The sequence below is a fragment of the Pollachius pollachius genome, assembly GCF_949987615.1.
Source record: "Pollachius pollachius genome assembly, chromosome: 13".
Lineage (NCBI taxonomy): Eukaryota > Metazoa > Chordata > Actinopteri > Gadiformes > Gadidae > Pollachius > Pollachius pollachius.
In genome coordinates this window covers 9,068,836-9,083,468 of record NC_136946.1, presented here as the reverse complement: position 1 = coordinate 9,083,468, position 14,633 = coordinate 9,068,836, and the positions used below count along the sequence as shown (strand labels likewise).

General features: G+C 49.4%; 1 protein-coding gene across 1 annotated transcript in view; it reads left to right on the top strand.

The window, feature by feature from the left end:
• Nucleotides 1-10,593, top strand: part of ptprua (protein tyrosine phosphatase receptor type Ua) — a gene marked incomplete at both ends in the record, with an annotated part of 134,799 nt that extends 124,206 nt beyond the window's left edge. Inside the window, 8 exon segments of the mRNA XM_079748920.1 lie at nucleotides 1-55; nucleotides 1,064-1,199; nucleotides 2,483-2,632; nucleotides 4,382-4,696; nucleotides 6,097-6,222; nucleotides 8,075-8,232; nucleotides 10,037-10,172; nucleotides 10,531-10,593. The exon segment at nucleotides 1-55 is cut by the window's left edge and continues 100 nt beyond it. Of these exon segments, the coding sequence (XP_079605046.1) occupies nucleotides 1-55; nucleotides 1,064-1,199; nucleotides 2,483-2,632; nucleotides 4,382-4,696; nucleotides 6,097-6,222; nucleotides 8,075-8,232; nucleotides 10,037-10,172; nucleotides 10,531-10,593 (1,139 nt within the window).
• Nucleotides 10,594-14,633: the final 4,040 nt, after the last annotated feature.

The window sequence follows — 14,633 nt, the reverse complement described above, 5'->3', positions numbered from 1 at the left end:
GCCGCGTCAAGGCCTCCACCCCGGCCGACGCCGGCCCCGTGGTGGTCCACTGCAGGTACGCCGGACTGGGACGCAACCGTGGGGCCATCAGGGCTGGAGGAAACACGGGGAAACAGAAGCTACTAGCTTCAATGGCTTTGGGTGAAACATGAGTCCCCCATGCTTTCTGCCTCTGGTCTGGGGTAATGGCCGAAACAAGAGTCCCCCATGCTTTCTGCCTCTGGTCTGGGGCAGTGGCAGAATCAAGAGTCCCCCATGCTTTCTGCCTCTGGTCTGGGGCAGTGGCAGAATCAAGAGTCCCCCATGCTTTCTGCCTCTGGTCTGGGGCAGTGGCAGAATCAAGAGTCCCCCATGCTTTCTGCCTCTGGTCTGGGGCAGTGGCAGAATCAAGAGTCCCCCTGCTTTCTGCCCCTGCTCTGGGGTAATGGCAGAAACAAGAGTCCCCCTGCTTTCTGCCCCTGGTCTGGGGTAATGGCAGAAACAAGAGTCCCCTGCTTTCTGCCCCTGGTCGGGGGTAATGGCAGCGGTAGGCGGGACAGAGCGGGTTGGAGCAGAGCCCAGGGGCTTTAGAGAGCTTGTTAATTAACCGAGCAGGTAGGCTCTGGGAAGGATTAAGTCCGTCTTATTTCAGTGTGCTTCTCTAAAAGGGGGAATATTGACTTAATATTCACTGTTGAATACGTGTTGCCATTGGGGAAACAAAAAATCGGAAGACTTATTAAAATGTTCTGAATAATTCTGAAAAACAAATGACTAATCATTCTTTTTTTCCTGTATTAAAGTTACACCGGAAGCCGCCGGTGTAACTTTAATACAGGAAAAAAAAGATTTATCATCATCAATTCACTTAATTATATTAAAAGGCACAAAAAAAGCGAACATTTTACAAATGTTTATAAAAGGAATTAAGAACAAACTCCCATGTCCCAAATGTGTTTATTTGTTGTCCTCATACATTAGCCACTGATGGGAGGGTACCAGTGAGCCTCCACAGTGTGTTCAGAGAGGACACAGAGGGCTCTTTATGAACGTAACCGTGTGCCTCTGCCGTCTCTGCCGCCAGCATGGGGGCAGGCCGGACTGGCTGCTACATCGTCCTGGACGTCATGCTGGATATGGCCGAGTGCGAGGGGGTGGTGGACATCTACAACTGTGTCAAGACGTTGTGCTCCCGACGCATCAACATGATCCAGACAGAGGTGAGGGGTCCTAGCATCTCGGGCCCCTGCCCCGCGGTCTGGGGAGTGTTGTGTGCGTGTGTGTGTTGACAACAAAGAGCTGAGAGTGTGTGTGTGCGTGCGTGTGTGTGTATTAACAACTGAGAGCTGAAAGTGTGTGCGTGTTGACAACAAAGAGCTGAGAGTGTGTGCGTGCGTGCGTGTGTGTGTATTAACAACTGAGAGCTGATTAGTGTGTGTGCGTGCGTGTGTGCGTTTTTTTCTTTGTTACTGTTGACAGCTGATAAGGGCTAATGGTCTCTGGTGGGAGGAGAGTGTCAGTGAATATCTTAATTGTGGCGTGGAATACTTGGACCTCCGTTTATTACGATGGATACTTGGAAGGTTATGTTAGTTAAGTGTTCAAATTATATATCTTTTTTTAGTCATCTGGAATAGCTAATAACCAATAACCTATGTTATAACCTTTTTAATGCAGCAATGCTTTTAGCAATTGTGGCAAAGTTAACAGACTATAACATTTTGAAAAAGATACAAAAGGAAACATTAACAATTAAATTGAATCACACATAAAAAACCGTCTCGATCAATAATAAAAGATAGAAGAAAGGGGTGTTTTCTGTGACCTGCTCTCCGTCATTGATATACTGCCACCCAACTTTCCTTTCCATTTGTCTTTGACTAATTGCCAAAAGTAAGTATTTCCGCGGTAATCAGTCGTACTTTGTGATTACTGTGGAAATACATTTTTTAATAACCTACAAAGAAATTGAATGCCGTTTTGAAAACTGTGTGTGGGCAGCGGGTATTTCCAGCCTTTTTATAGACAATGGAACAATCCTCTGCCTGGTAACAATGCTTAGGATTGTACGTGTTTATTGTCGGATTGTTGACATTTATGATTACTTGTCGGAAATTAGAAACCGTAATTAAGTACAATAGTGTTCATACTAAATTGGCATTGACTAATTATCCCCCAATTACACCCAACACTTCTTTGGTTTCCTTTTCCGAATCTCCGTTGTTTCCCAGGTTTATTTTGAACATAATGGCCGCTGCATTTCAGCACAAAGAAACCATATAGCTGAGCAAGGGGAGGCAGGGGCAGCTGTTACCACCGAAACCCTCAAGCCATTACTTACACAGCAGCTGACGTAGCTAGCCTAACACAATAACAACCCTTCTTACCTTTCCTTAAACTCTCCCACGAACAGGTCACCAAAACGCCAGCACCTGGGCAAAGTCGGCCTCACTTGACCCCCATCTGATGTAACCCCTCCTCGTGTCCCCCCCCCCCCCCGCAGGAACAGTACGTGTTCATCCACGACGCCATCCTGGAGGCGTGTCTGTGCGGCGAGACGGCCATCCCCGTCAACGAGTACGCCCTCACCTACACGGAGATGCTGAAGGTGGACTCACAGAGCAACACCTCCCAGCTCAGAGAGGAGTTCCAGGTGAGACACGAGGACCCACATCCCGGGGTTCATGCACTTGTCTTCCCTGTGTCTCGTAGGTCCAATTGGTGTCACCTATGTTGATTACTAGCTCTAACCGCCTGGGTTCCACCCTTTAAAAAGGGAGCTGTCACGCACGGCGACTCGCTGTTACATACTATACTTCGCTGAGAACATGGCGGGCAGCGGCGGCGGTGTCTGATCCGTTACAATGTCAAAAACCCTTAACCCTAATCACGGCAGATTACCGTATTCTTTTATGGATTTGGATTAAGACGTTTGTTGGAGTTTCCCTTGGCCTGTTTGCGGGGGCGACAACTCTACATTGGGATCAGCTCTGTTTTGATGATTAGTGCACTACTCGCTGAACGGTGGCTCATTGATATGCGGACACAGAAGGCAGATAATCCGCGCTTGTCCATTAGTCCCAGTAGTTTATCAGTATTACTACACTCTCATTTTTGTACACTTGTCTGGTAAAAAATAAAACAGTTTACACGCTTTTCCATTTTAATGATGTCAATGGTCAACGACCTTTGGCGAGAGTAATTTCAACAATTCTCAGCGCATGCATTGCAATTAACATGTTTTTTTCGCTCAGACTCTTGGTCCAACAAAATACCGGCGCATAATAACGACACATTGCAGGGACATAATTTACCATTTAGCAGCTGGAATGTTCTTTTCATTCTGTCACCATCGCCGGGGAGTCTTTCACGATATAAGGCAGGCTAGATAATCACTTCAATATTTTTTCATCCCCCATTTCAATTTTCCGCAGCCCTGTAATTTGCTTATTCATAAAGCATTGGGTTGCACTAAATGTGTTTTTATCCATTTCGTCTCTGGGCGCTTTTGACTGATGGCAAAAGGGCTGTTGAATGTTTGATGATTAGCAGCGGGAGAAAATGTATGCTCATCATATAGAGCCAGGCGGAGGAGAAGGTTTATCGCCTTTCATCGGGTTTCATTTTGGCCTTTTGCTGTCTCGTCGTTTAATTTCCCCCACGTCCCTTGACACTTTTGCTGAGACACTACCTCCCAATAGCTCCCATTTTGTCCTTACGTGCTCACACACACACACACACACACACACACACACACACACACACACACACACACACACACATACTGTACATATGTATGCAACACTCATTTGTCACTCTCTCTGCATTGCTCTCCTCTACTCTCACCTCTCTCTCCTAGCTCTCACCGCTCTCTCTCCCTCTCTTTCTCTCTCTCTCCTGATTAATTTAAATTCACTATTCATTTGTTACCATGTCATTCCTCCATGCTACATATTGTATTCCTTGCATTCTTACAAGTCCCTGAAGGAACTTCCCCCCCCTTTTGGTGTTTGGGGGAGACCGCTTGTGCTGTGTGAGGCTTCAGGGTTTACTGGATGCTGTCAACTCTCTAATTGTGATAAAATCTTAGGAGACATTAACTTGATCAATCCCTCCAACTCTCCCTCCCTCCCTATTGCCTTCTCTCCCCTTTCTCCCCCCCTTTCCCCTTATCTCTCTTCCCTCCTTGTGTCTCTCTATCTCTCTCCCTCCTTGTCCTTCCATATTGTCATCCCTCGCCCCTTTTTCTCCCCCCTCCCTTCCTCTATCTCTCCCTCTCACAAATTTTCACTCCCTCTCTCCTTCTCGCTCTATCCATCTATCCATGTGAATGTCTCTCTCTCTCTCTCTCTCTCTCTCTCCCCCTCCCTCCCCCTGTGTGTGTCTCCCTCCCTCTCCCCAGACCCTGAACTCGGTGACGCCCCACCTGGACGTGGAGGAGTGCAGCGTGTCGCTGATGCCACGCAACCGCGAGAAGAACCGCAGCATGGACGTGCTGCCGCCTGACCGCGCCCTGGCCTTCCTGGTGGCCGGCGAGGGCGAGGGCGGCGACTACATCAACGCCGCGCTCACCGACAGCTTCCTGCGCCCGGCCGCCTTCGTGGTGACCCCCCACCCGCTGCCCGGGACCACCGGGGACTTCTGGAGGCTGGTGTACGACTACGGCTGCACTGCCGTGGTGATGCTGAACCAGTTAAACCAGTCCAACTCTGCCTGGGTGAGGCACCGGGGTGTGGGGGGGGGAGTGAGGGAAAGGGAGAGAGAGGCCAGGAGAGAGAGAGACTCACATTCATATATATATGGATAGACAGTACATAGAGAATGAGAGCCACACGCACACAGGGAGAGAGCCAGAGAGAGACACACATGCATTCATGTACGCACAAACACATTCACGCAGAATGTGTGTGAGAGGGGGGAGAGAGAGGGACAGGGAGTGAGGGAAAGGGAGAGAGGTAGAGAGAGAGAGGCCAGGAGAGAGAGAGACTCACATTCATATATATATGGATAGACAGTACGTAGAGAATGAGAGCCACACGCACACAGGGAGAGAGCCAGAGAGAGACACACATGCATTCATGTGCGCACAAACACATTCACACACGCACACACAAACACACACGCAGGGAGAGCCAGATAGACATGCATGTGAGTCTGTGTGACAGTTGAATCCAAGCATCTCCACGGTGCACACTGTGCATGGCGTGAGGCTGCTGCTCCGTATCTGCTCCATATCTCCCCCCTACCCCCCCCCCCCCATCCATCCTCTCCTCTCCCCTACACTTTCACACGCCCCCACTCAAACTCACACTTTTTTCCCACATCCTGTCGCTGTCTCTCTCAATCTCGCACAAGCCTTTTCCTGTCTCCTCATGCCCGTGGAAGAACAGTTACTGCTGCCCCCCCAACACCCCGCCCCAGTCAGTAGCAGGCTGTCGCCCGCCTCGGTATTTCAATTCATTTCATTTCTGCTAATATTTCTGTCACTGTCACCAGGACGTATAGATCCCGCCATTATTATTTTGGTTTGGTAAGCAAGCCCTTGCTAACTAAACATTGATTAACCAGCCCCTTGCTCACCAACCGCTTGCTAACTAAACATTGATTAACCAGCCCCTTGCTCACCAACCCCTTTGCTAACTAAACCTTGACTAACTAGCCCCTTGCTCACCAACCCCTTTGCTAACTAAACCCTTGCTCACCATCCCATTGCTAACCAACCTCCTGCTAGCCCCCCCCAGTGCCCCAACATTAACGCAGTACACGTTAATGGCGGGGCACTTAGCCTGATTTAGCCTGTTGAATAATTCATGCCGTGACCCACCGCCACATGTGACTGATTGTCACCGTCACCCAGCGTGGCTGATTCATCCCTTTATTACAACCCTCTTTTCATTTCTATCATCAGCCACACATTGTTTCCCATCATCTCCCCTTTGTGCCCTCGTCGCTATCTGCAGATAAGGATCACCATTTGGACTAATTGTGTGTTTGTCGCTATACTCGGGTGCGTTATTACCTGGCTGTGCATTCCCCCCCAGCCCCCTGTCCTCCCTGATCGTCTGAGAAACGAGTGCACCATGACTGACCTCCCCCCTCCCCACCCTGCCTCCCCAGCCCTGCCTCCAGTACTGGCCTGAGCCCGGCCTGCAGCAGTTCGGACCCATGACGGTGGAGCTGCTGTCCCGCACCGCCGACGACGACGTCATCATCCGCCTCTTCAGAGTCCAGAACATCATGCGGGTAGGGGGCTCCGTACCTGTGTCTTTTATTTCATTTATTTTTAATTTTGCATTTTTTATGCTTTATTATAGAGTGAGATAGAGAGGAAGGTATGGGAGGTAGAGGGGAGGACATGCAGAAAAATACAGGATTCAAACCCGGGGCGCTGTGTTCAGGACTGAGCCTATATGGTACGCGCTCTAGCCAGTGAGACACCCAGGCGCCCCGTACCTGTGTCTTTAGATGTGGAGTTGTTGTGGTCTTTTTTTCAGTCCCTACCGCCGTCTGCGTTCCCCCTTTGATTCCTCACACGGGGCCCTCCCGTGGATTTACTGAAAAGGCGCGATGGCGCTCGTTCTGCATCGTCGTGCCCCGAAGCGAGGGCAAAGGAAAAATCTTTTTTGGTAGAAATTGGGTGCGCATCGCTACGGTTTATGAATAAACGTTTGAATTTGCTTCTACTTATCACCTTAAGGTGGTACAGGTGTGACGACGCTTTGATCTATTCCTGCCAAAAAGAATATAAAGTATGTCAATTAAAACAAAAACAGTGAATAATTATCGCCCTTTCTCTTACGGTAACTGCTGTCAGACGGGTATATATCCGACCGTACCTCCGTTTGTAAAAATACGGAAAATGATTCACGCGCGGTTTGGCTGCCATTATCCTGAGACGCCGGCTATCTCGAGTAAGAGTAACCTTACCATAGATCTGAGAGGGTTTTCAGTAGGATCAGCACAGCGCCAATTAATCTCTTCCAGGATGACAAACAGCACGACATTGATGTCAGGGAGGCCTCTTTATCAACGTGATGCTTTTATTATAGCACTCCTCAAACAACCTTGCAGACAGCACTTTCCAGCACTTAAAAATCAAGTTAACGGGTACGCTTCACTCGCCTACCGGAAATTGTCAACGGGGAAGAAAAGCATACTTGCTCAATACTTAGTATAATGTTTTGGTGTGTGTGTGTGTGTGTGTGTGTGTGTGTGCGTGTGCGTGTGCGTGTGCGTGTGCGCACATAGAAGCAGGAGTGATGTGCGTGTGCATTGCAACTTGACCTGTGATTGAAAAGCTTAGCGATTGTAGCATAGGGATGTAGCCTAGCACGTTCCCCTGTGCTGCGGTGTGCGTGACACCAGCGTGTGACAGCCCCAGACGCCCACCATCACCCCTGTGAGACCCCTAGTTGGGAGCCTGTCTCCCGTAGCACCTCCTAGTTAGCCCCGACACCATGTCCTTGACAAGAAGCCGCCCTTAGCTGACAAACAGCCCACCCCCCCACCCTCAAGCTGTTTGCCTCCTCAACCCCCCGCCCCAAACCATCCCCGACACCTCCCATTACTTCACCGTCACGTTAGCCGAATGCTACCCTGTTAGCGTCCCTCCATCGCCCCCTATCCTTTCCGCCCCATTAACCCCCTCCGCGACTCAAACAAAGCAAACAACATAACGCCATGTCGGACACTCTGCCTCCCCGTGAACCCCTCCCCCCCCCCCCCCCACGCGCCCCGCCCTCCTCCTCCGCAGGTCGCCGGGCCGAAGCAGACAGACGGCACACAGCAGGAGGAGAGTGGCCGCGGGCCCCCGAAGGTATCATCTATCTCAGTATAGTGGGTGAAGCGGCGAGGTGTAGCGTCACATAGCATAGCCCACCCGGCACAGGGAGCTACTTGCTTCCCTCTCACAGAAACGTCAATATCGGATCCCCCCCCCCCCCCCCCCCATCACCGGGGGCCCCCGGGGTTACGCTCCGCGGGGCCCGGAGGCGGCACCTCAACATCGGACCCACGACAAAGAGCCACAGCCCCTCTCTTATTCCTCTGTCTCTTCCTCTCTGTTTGCGACGCGTCGCCCGCGGTCGCCGCCCAGCTCCAGGAAGGACAGCTGGTGGTGCGCCACTTCCAGTTCCTGCGCTGGTCCCCGTACCGCGACGTGCCCGACTCCAAGAAGGCCTTCATCAGCCTGCTGGCCCAGGTGCACAACTGGCAGCTGGAGTGCGGGGAGGGCCGAACCATCGTGCACTGCCTGTGGGTACCACACGAACACACGCACGCACGCACGCATGCACACATGCAGGCACACATTACGCACGCACACGCATGCACACGCACGCACACATATACGTGCAAACAAACACACGTGCACATGCACACATGCACGCAAGGCACACACACGCAAGCACACACACACACATAAACATACATACACACACACATACATACACAAACATACATACACGCACAACCACACACACAGACACAAACACATACACATAAACACACATACATAAACACACACACACACGCAAGCACATACACATAAACATACACATACACACACACACAGACACGCATACACATAAACACACACACACACCCACATACACACACACACGAACACGCATACACATAAACACACACACACACACACACACACACATACACATCCACACGCAGACACAGACACAGGCTCCCTGACTCAGTGCATGGCTCAGCGCCGATGGGTTCTGACAGGCTATCAGAGCCGGCGCTGTCACAGTTCGGATCCCACGGTGAGCTGTTGTTTTTTTTTTTCCTCCTCCTATTTTTTTTGGCGGAACACAAACTCTCAAAGTGTAGCGCAGGAAGCCGTCATCCATGCAGGTGGGGTGTAGCTCGGGAGTCCCTATGGGGCTACGGGTTCATCAAGTTCGGCTGAACACAAAGTATCTGTAGGGGGGGTGAAGAGGGTAGGGGGTGGTGGTGGTGTTGGTGGTGGGAAAGGGGATCACTTAAAAGGGGGGAGTGTTGACCAGCCCCTCACCTCTCTCTCCTCACGGACCCACCACCTACAGAGCACGGCTGCAGCTGCTTTTGATGTGGGCCGGGCGGTCAAGCAGCATGCCCGACATTTCCATTTCTGATCCAAGCCCTCCGTTCCCCCCTGTGTGCTAATGGGAGCCCCCCTCAAGGACTCTCCTTTCAAGTCTGTGTGCCAGTTGGCCTTTTTCTCACAGAGCAGGCATGATCTAAACTCAAGCTGTGACATCGGTGGTCCCGCGTTTCACAGTCCTCCTCCTCTTCCTCCTCCCCCTCTTTCTTGTCTGCCTTGGGCTAGTTTGCTAAGGGCCCTTTTAAATATTTGCACTTTGTCTGGTATTATAATATTATCATCCTTTTATCTTTATATCTGTCTTATTCTTTAATTTATTTTTAGCTATAGCTATGATAGGCAATATCTTTTGTGTCAAAATTCTCTTTTTATCCACATAATGAATAAATGTTATGTTCTAACGAAGAAAGGGAAAAATAATCCAGTATCTGTGGCTGTTGTAGGCCTGTAATGATTCTCTAATCATTTCAGTAGGCATTAATTAATGATTGGCTGGCCCACCTGTCTGTCTGCCTCCCTCCCTTGCCCACCAGCCTGCACTCTGCCCGTGAACTTATTGAGCATGTCCGGAGTCTTCCACAAACCTAGAAAGACCTAATGCTAAAGCTAGCGAGCTTTTCATGTGTTTTTTGGGAGTAACTTTGAAGGGAGGGTTGGTATTTTGTTCAGTGGAATACTTTCTAAATCTAGCTTTCTCTGGCTTGCTTCTCTAAATTTCCTACCCTTGCTTCAGTCTTAAATCATTGCAAACTTCTACCACCCTGACTCATATCTTCCCAGTGTTGGTCTCCAGAGATACATAAAGTCATACAAACCATATGGGGTACCCTTCCATGAAAGTATAAATGAAACGGGGGTGGAAATGACAAGATCCTTGATCTCTCTCTCTCTCTCCATCTCTCTCTCTCCCCTCCCTCCCCCTCTCCCCTCTCCCTCTCCCTCCCTCGCTCCGTGGCGTAGGAACGGCGGTGGTCGGAGCGGGACTTTCTGCGCCTGCACCATGATCCTGGAGATGATCCGTCACCACAGCGTGGTGGACGCCTTCTTCGCGGCCAAGACCCTGCGCAACTCCAAGCCCAACATGGTGGAGACGATGGTGAGGAGGGGAGAGCGGACCCTCGGCTTTCTGTTGGCTAAACACTTAACAGGGGTGTATTAATTAACATCAGTTAATGCAGTGATAAGTGTTAAATAACAATTAACCAAAGGTGTGATAATCCTTCACTGTTTACTAATGGTAAACGGGGAATGATTAAGGTGACGGTGTTCATGTTTACTAAGCTAACCTCACCCCTATGCTGGTGATGTATACTTGTGCTTATCACTGCCTCAAATCATATGAGTCAATGGTTAATTAATGGACCCTTGTTGTAAAGGGGTACCTCCTCATTCTCCTCTCGCTCCGCTCCTGACCTGAAAGCTTATATTTTGATTTGGTTCCTTCCTGTTTCCAGGAGCAGTACCGTTTCTGCTACGAACTGGCCTTGGAGTACCTGGATTGCCTGGAAGTCAGATAACACACACACCCCCATCGCCTGTTGTGACTCCAGGAGAACGAGCTGGACCCTGGGGTAGTCGTTGTGGTGGTGGTGGTGCTGGTGGTGGTCATGATGGTGGTGCCGGTGATGGTGGTGGTGGTGGTGGTGGTGGTGGCGTTGGCGTGTGGGTTAGGGGCCCCCCAGCACTTTAAACCCCGGCCCCTTTGGTTCCGCGTGCGCAGCGTTCGGGTCACGCTCTTGGAGGGTTACCAGCATTAAGGACGCTACGAAACAGAGAAGGCTTGCTGGACAACCTTGTAACATACTAACACGGCATCCCTCTCGCTCATCCCCCGCCCCCTCGCATTCTCTGCCAAACTGATACCGTTAACGTTTTGTTTGTTTTATCGTGCGCCACTTATCGTTTGCCAAAACCAAGAGGACCTACATGGGAGCAGTGTGAAACTGGTCGCTGGCCAAAATTATCTTTCATTTTTTCATTCATTTTTACTTTAATGGCCGCCTGACGAAAAACACAACAAAACAACGGATTCCGATCCACAGTGCTCCGATACATCCTGCCTTACTACTACAAAGAGGAAGCCTGTCGGACAATGGACGCTAACGTAAGGGGAAGACAAAAAAAAATGCCATTGGGTGATACGTGTGTGTGTTGTGGTTCCTTTTTCGGTAATACTACTGTAAACGGTGCGCTGTAACCAGCAGTGAACACCTTTCTGTACTGCTGTACTTTACTGCACTGGTGGTGGTGGAGGTGCTGGTGGTGGAGGTGCTGGTGGTGGAGGTGCTGGTGCCGGTGGTGCTGCTCTTCAATCGAGGGCCGGTGCTTTTCAGGGAGGGCGGAGGCGAGAGAGGGAGGGGGGAGAGTTCACCCGCAGGTGAAGTTTACAGGCAAAATGAGGTGACAGCCGCATTCGCTATGGACATTCTTGTACAGTGGACCTGTGTCTCGTTCGTTGATTTCTCTTTTATTTATCAGTTGTGTAAATATGTTCTGTTATTTTAGGCCCGTTTCTGTTGTATCCCTCTTTCCGATGTGTTCCCTTGTTTGTTCACTTCTGTTTGATTATTTGTACGTTTTTCCCTCCTCTCTGAGCTGTTTATAGATGTCGTCACCTTATCTCTGTGTGCCAATACATTCTCTCTGTGTCTGTGAAGAAAATGAATTGCTAAATAAACGGGAGGGGGGGGGAAGTCCAGCATCTGCATGCCAGTCTTAAGTGTTCCATTGCGGTGTGTGACCCCAACCCCCCCCCCCCTTACCCACTCCCCCCGACCCCAATGTGGTTGGTTTCAGTGAGGTGGGGGTCCTGCTATTTGAATCTCTCCGAATAATCTGAGAGAGCGCTGTAAAAGAATAACAAATGTATTGCTGTGAAAAAAATATAGTGATCACATTCACCCGAGCCAGTTGCTTTCTAAATTTGTATTTATTCAATGTGTTTGATTTTCTATATAGTGTATAAAATTAAAAGAAATAATAAAGATATCTATATATGTACATATATATATAGATTATCCTGTTGCTTAACAATCCGTCTGTTTTTATTTCAAATCTGAGCGTGGCACGAGAGAGACTGTCCTTTTGTGGGGGGGAACAGATTTTTCTGGGGAGATTGGTGGTGGAAAGGTTGATTGGTTTGTTTGTAGCGTGGAAACCAGTTATCGCCTATTACAACCCCCCCAAAAATTGCCACTTTTCCCTTTTCCTGTGACCTATGATTTCATACTTCTTATCTTTTAATTAGCAACTTAAATTAACTATTTTAATTTATTCATTTCTGTACAGCCTCCAGTGCCCATAATTGGAGTGGCCTGGCGATGTATCGATGCGAGGTCCGTCTCACTTTGTCTGCGTACAGGTGATGTCTCGTCTAATCTCTCTGAGGCTGATAAGATGTCCCCTTTATTTGTTCTGCCTTTTTCCATCCAGCGTCTCATCTTCACCAGCATCGGGTCTAATAATGAACCCCTTGGGACTATAACGTTACGCTTTTGCAGTCAAAGGTAACCTAGGGGGGGGGTTGTTTACATATTGACCAAATGAACAGCGAAGAAAAAGGCTTTCTCCGTGATATCTTCACAGCTAATAAATCTTACAACGCACATGCTGAGGCGATGAATAGCAGAATTCTGTGTCATTCGGTGTAAAACACAATTGCCATTGTGTTCACCCTATGAAGACGAAAAACACAAAAAGCGGGCAGGAGGCCCTACATCTGCTTCAGGGAGATAACAGAAGCCCGGAGGTCTATTCTGCATTGTGTTTGTTTGCCTTAAAGGGAGCGTAAACCACTCCGGACTTATGTTTCTAATTACTCCAGGGGCCTTTGTTCACAAAGGTGTGGGAAGGGTTTAGCTGTTCTTCGGGTCGTCTGAGTTTGTAGAGTTGGTACAGCAATAAAAAATAAAAGGAAATCATCATCATCAAATTGCAAGGTATCAAGGGATGCGTATCTACATTTTAAGAATTCATGGCAGACTTTCGTCGAGCATTAGCAGTCACACACTCACAGACACGCACACACACACACACACACACGCACACTCACACACGTTGATGCGTCTTAGTAATGGCCAAACATTACAAAGCAGCACAAAGGATGGCAACTCTTCGACAACCTCACTTCCACAACAGCTGTTGATCAATCTTTCATGTTTTGTTGTTCTCTGAATCCTCCAACAGCAAGATAACAACCGCAATTGTGTAATTGCGGGCCTCATTTGGCATTCTGAAATTGCAGTGCAGCCACGTGTCTGTGCAGGGAGCAGGATGGGACAGGTAGCCTGGACTACTCTACTGTAAGCCTGCGCGTTGGTGGTGGCGCTGGAGCACCCAGCACGCCGCCGCTGCCACCCCCAGCATAACCAATCAGCTCGCTCGGGGAGACAGCTGGCACTGGAGGAAACCCAGTGTATGCACAAAGTCCTCCGGGGTGCTCGGCAGGCAACCCGCTAGAACCTCCTTATCGCTCCTACACAGACCCGGAACATTTCAGATTCTTCAAATGTCAGCAACTGAATCCGGGGGTCCGGGAGGAGGGGGTGGGAGGGGATGGGGGGGGGGGGCGATGGTGATTGACAGATAGTGGAGAGGGGAGGGGGGGGGCTTGGCCCAGTTCCCTAGCTAGCAGCTGAAGAGCGTGGCAACGTGTATATATAAGGCTGCCGCTCCCTACAGCGAGCAGGCCGAGGCTTGAATCCTGCTGATCGTCACGATAAACACCATAAGGTCGGTGTAATAGCTTCTTCGCACTTGACACCAACTCCACAGTATGGGGGTTGGACTCTGCAGCGTCGGACGAGTTTCCACGCATGCTAAGCCTAGCGCGCGGTTCCCCGTGACTGACGGGAGTGATCCAATTAAAGCTCCTTCCATATGGACACGTCGCACCTTTTGTCTTGACTTTGCGCCCAGCAGAATAATTACTAATCACTTTTTAGTGGGAGAGTTCCTCTTTTAATCCACGTATTTGTCTTGGAGTAGTTCCTTTAAGGCGCCGACCGTATACAAACAGTCCCTTGTGTAACTTCCCCCGCGTGGGGAATTTGCAGTCTGTCGAGCTGCCAGAAGCTAAAGCATGAATAGAGCCCCATAAAGGAGGGATGCTGACAGCAATGTATGCAGAAGAATAACGGTTTACTTACAATTTTATCTGGAACATCACAACATAAAGCAGGGGGGGGGGGGGGGGGGGATTATATCTCCTCTGCTAGTTTGAAGGGTACTTTAAACTTAATATGTATGTTTTTTTGAGTACCCGTGTCTAGGTTCCTCGCTTTTAAGTTTTAAGTGTGCCTCAGTTAATAGACTGGAGACAGCAGTTGCTTCTAAGAGGTTTGGCTTGCAGCTCGTCATCAATTTCTTGAATATATGACAATCCAATAAGATCAAACAGACCATAAAAAAGGCAAATAGCAGAGAAAGGGCAACAGCTCATCAACTTCCAAGTGAATTAATCATTTGTCTCCGGTTGCACCCCTTTATGCCTGGCTTTGTGGCAGGTGCACATGATTAGCAATAATGGAAAAGGGAACAGGAAAGCTTGACATTGGCT